Source organism: Pterocles gutturalis, unplaced genomic scaffold (assembly GCF_000699245.1).
Source record: "Pterocles gutturalis isolate BGI_N339 unplaced genomic scaffold, ASM69924v1 scaffold18292, whole genome shotgun sequence".
Classification (NCBI taxonomy): Eukaryota; Metazoa; Chordata; class Aves; order Pterocliformes; family Pteroclidae; genus Pterocles; species Pterocles gutturalis.
In genome coordinates, this window is record NW_010110735.1 from 696 (window position 1) to 4844 (window position 4149).

The following is a 4149-nucleotide window of genomic DNA, read 5'->3' on the forward strand; positions in this document are numbered from 1 at the left end:
AAGTAGAGAATCTTACATATGCTTTCTTCAGTCTGTCTAGTATCTTCCTCCAATCTCGTCACATGTAGGGATGTGCATAGCAGGAAATGTAGCAAGAAACATAAAATGCTTGACAAAATGTGAGCCTGGATATAGAACTTCTATCTAGTCTGTTTTGTTGCCTAAGAAAATCTTTCTGATAAAAGTCACAATTATATGAATACTGTTTAAGGACCGTGTTGGCAATTGCTGGAGAAGACTTTTCTATCGTTGCCTCTGACACGCGACTGAGTGAAGGTTATGCAATTCACTGCCGGGACAGTCCAAAATGCTACAAACTGTAAGTCCAGATCTTGTGATACAGATGAAAGATCTTTTGTATTGATGAGCATGTCACCTGCCTGGAATGATCTATTGCTTTCTTTAAGCAGAATTCTCAGGAAAAAAGGATAGTAACAAAATCAACTTTTGGAGTTAGTGGTGACTCTTGCTGTAAAGGAAGATGTGATGTTTATTTAAAACAGGTTTCTTGTTGCATGCTCTTGAATTTAGTTGATAACAGAACGTTTTTTAGCATGATAGAAGGCTTAGTGTAAGCTAGGTGTTTTTTTGGCTGGATAGTCAGGAGAACTTCTGTCTTAACTGTAGCAAATCCTGATCCTGTGGTAACTTGTTTTGCTTCGTCAGGACACCTGGTGTTGGTGTGTGGTGTGCCCACCACTGCCAGTTGTACTGTATCTCTCAAGTAAACCATCTGGCACCTCAAAGAGGTGTTTGTTTTAGGAGAGGTAGACCTGTCAATAGTTCCATTATTGAATTTTTATGCTCTTTTTATGCTTATCTTGACTCACCTAGCTAGCATCCCCTTGGTTTAAAAATATATATTGTTTACATTCTTTTGACTGTAGCAGGTGTTTACCTAGTAGGCTGCCATCAGCTATGTAAACAATTTTTTTTTTAATCGATAACGCAAGATCATATGAACTTATGATTCTTCTGGCTAGCTCCTTACTATATCTTTGACTCTCTGATGCAGTCCAAATTCAAATTAGTGTGGTACGTTCTGCTATTGCACATGATGGCTTTGTGTAGTTCCTAGTGACAGGCTGAGAGAAGATTTCAGTTTAAATTGTTTTCTGAATAACTGTGTTAGTCTGTAAGTATGTGTGGATGTTTGTAGACTCTCACGAATTTACTAGAACTTAAATTTCAAAAGTGTGTTCCTGTAGTGAATACTAAGTTCATGAAGCGTTTTGAAACTGAGCAGAGCTCACCTTCTACAGTGCATCCGCAGCCAGGTAACTTCTGTTGTGCCAACACAGAAAACAACGTACAGCATGAATGTTACACAACCATCGTACAGTCCTCTGGCCAGATGGAGTGAAACCGGGCTGAGTGATGTGATGTAGCAGGCTCTCTATCTCAGAACAGATCCTCTAGCAAGGCTGAATGGTACTAGCTAGAGTTAGGGGCGCATGAAGAAATTAAGAGTTTATTTTTGTCAGTCTTGCTGTGGAAGTCAGTGGATTGAAGAAAGACTTCTGCATGGTCTTGCTCATAATGAATCCTCTCCGAGATGTAGGTTGCACAAAATATCTGTTACTACATTTTAAACAACTGTTTCTGATAGCATTAGAGAACCTAAAAATATGTTTGGTGTTTTCATAATAATCTACTGCGTAAGCAAGTGGTAGAGTTCACACTAAATCTAAAATCATAACAAAATTTTACGTTTTACAGAACAGAACAAACGGTCATTGGATGCACTGGTTTCCATGGTGACTGCCTTACCCTTACTAAAATTATCGAAGCAAGGTTAAAGGTAGCTTACTATCTTATTGTATTCAGAAACTTATATCCCTAGTATCACATTTGAGACCAATAATATGATCTGTTTTAAATATAATTTTTGATGGTTTTCTACAAGTGTTTGTATCATAACTGTATTGCTAGTGAAAGATGAGGCAGGGAAAATTGATTCTGTGTTCTTACTAAGTGTAACATCACAAATCTAAACAATGGAAGAGCTGGAGAGGATACTGTTAATGAGGCAACAGCTGTTCTTTGCAAAACTTTGGAGTAATGTTAATTTTTAGCTTGTAAGAAGGCTTTACTTTTTTAGAGCAGTGTGTTTTCAGTAATCATGCTATTTAATAATCTTGCTTAGCGTCAGATTCTTCTGTAGTGAGGTTGCAGAAAATGTAATTCTGATGAACTGTAAAAGTTAGTGTTTGACTTTCTTCGTGGACTTGTGGTACCACTTGCAGATGTACAAGCATTCCAACAACAAGACCATGACTACTGGGGCTATTGCAGCAATGCTGTCTACAATTCTGTATTCTCGACGTTTCTTTCCTTACTACGTTTACAACATAATTGGTGGACTTGATGAAGAAGGTAAGACTTAAAAAAAAGAGAAAGAAGAAAAGAGAAGCTGAATTTCTGTAAGTGAATAGCTCTCCTTTTACATCTTAGGTATACTAATGGAATAAAAAAGTTTGTGTTTCTGTTCCTTCCTTTCAGCATTACAGTACTTACACAGGTTGAATGCATAGGATGCATCTGACTTGTTTCCTAGTTTCCACTACTAACTTGATCTTCTATTTCTGAAGGTCTGAAAGTTCAACAAATATGTTACAATTATATGATTACAAATAGAATCTGCTAATGTTGCTTACCTCTCATACTTTAGACTAGAACGCTTTATAGCAGCTTTGCTGGAGCTCTTTATTGTGTCTTTAAAGGAGACGTTAGCAGTAAAGTTGTGTATCTCTTACTGAGGCCTGTCATTGTGGTACAGGTTATTAAATCTGACGGTTTACTCCAGAGACAGGTTTCTGCAGAGAGATTCTTAAATGTTAACTAATCTCTAATGAATAATCATGACTTCTACATGGAAACTGTAGTTTAACGTAAAGTCCTTCTAGGACTTACTGGGCTCTTGTCCAGTGGTTTGGTTGGGTTGCTAAAATACTGTGTTCTCTGGCTTTGAGCAGGAGTATTATTTGGTAAAGGTTTGCTGGATTCTTTGGTACTCCAGAGACTGCTTGCAGAGAGCATTTTTGATGTGTTTCTCTGTACTGAGAATCTTTCTGGATTGGGATTATATACTTCTTTTTTTCAGGGAAGGGAGCAGTATATAGCTTTGATCCAGTGGGCTCGTACCAGAGAGATTCTTTCAAAGCAGGTGGATCTGCAAGTGCCATGCTGCAGCCCTTGCTTGATAACCAGGTAAAATAGTTCTCTCTTTTTTTTTTTTTTTTTTTGTGATCTTGGTAAACATTTGTGATAGTCAAATTAATGTAGCTTTACTTTTGGGGAATATTACTTTTAAGAGAAGTTTTAAATATATTACAGGTAGGACTGTTAATCCATACATTTATAAATTGTGTGGCTCTGCCGTCTCAGGAGAAATCAAAGTTTTGCTTTAGAATCTGTTCAGGTTTTTAATATGCTACAGTGGATTGCTTGTTTAAAATACAGGTTAAAGTTTTAATTGGGGAATTATGTTTCCCATAGAAGTTGTTTGGGTGTGTCTTCTGTTTTGTTTTTTGTTTTTTTCCCCTACCGGAGAACATAAATATGCCTGTTACTTGGCATGAAATAATATTAAATTAAGAAGATAGAATTAGTAGGTGTTTTGTACAACTCAGACACCATTTTTTAAGAAAGTTTACAGCAGTTTTACTTAAGAACATACTCAATTAAATCGCTCTAAAACTACTTGAAGAATATTTTCATATTTAATTGAAGCTGTTAATTGTTAAATGAGATGTTCTTAAGTAAAACTGCTGGAAACTTACTCAATTAAATCGCTCTAAAACTACTTGAAGAATATTTTCATATTTAATTGAAGCTGTTAATTGTTAAATGAGAGAAATACCAAAGCATGCTTTACTCCTTTTATTCTCTGACATTGGCATTGGTATTCTTTAGTCAATTGAGCCTGATGTCAACACAGCTTCTGTGCTTAAAAAGGCAATAAGCAGTCTTGGTTCTTACCAGCTGAGAAAGGAATAGAACCTTTTTTTTTTTTTTAACAGCTCCAGGTTTTTAGCTTTGACTTAGTTTTGAACTTCATCAACTGAAGAAAATAAAATATCTTCTGCAGAAACAAAGTTGTCATAAGTAGCTTTTTGTCACTTACGAGTTTGAGGCAAAGTAAGTGAC

At 36.2% G+C, this 4149-nt stretch overlaps 1 protein-coding gene across 1 annotated transcript in view; it reads left to right on the forward strand.

The window, feature by feature from the left end:
- Positions 1–211: 211 nt before the first annotated feature.
- The window catches only part of PSMB1 (proteasome (prosome, macropain) subunit, beta type, 1), a gene marked incomplete at its 5' end in the record, with an annotated part of 4733 nt that continues 795 nt past the window's right edge, over positions 212–4149 (forward strand). Inside the window, 4 exons of the mRNA XM_010073514.1 lie at positions 212–319; positions 1720–1801; positions 2247–2376; positions 3104–3210. Of these exons, the coding sequence (XP_010071816.1) occupies positions 212–319; positions 1720–1801; positions 2247–2376; positions 3104–3210 (427 nt within the window). The remainder of the gene's footprint in view (positions 320–1719; positions 1802–2246; positions 2377–3103; positions 3211–4149) is intronic.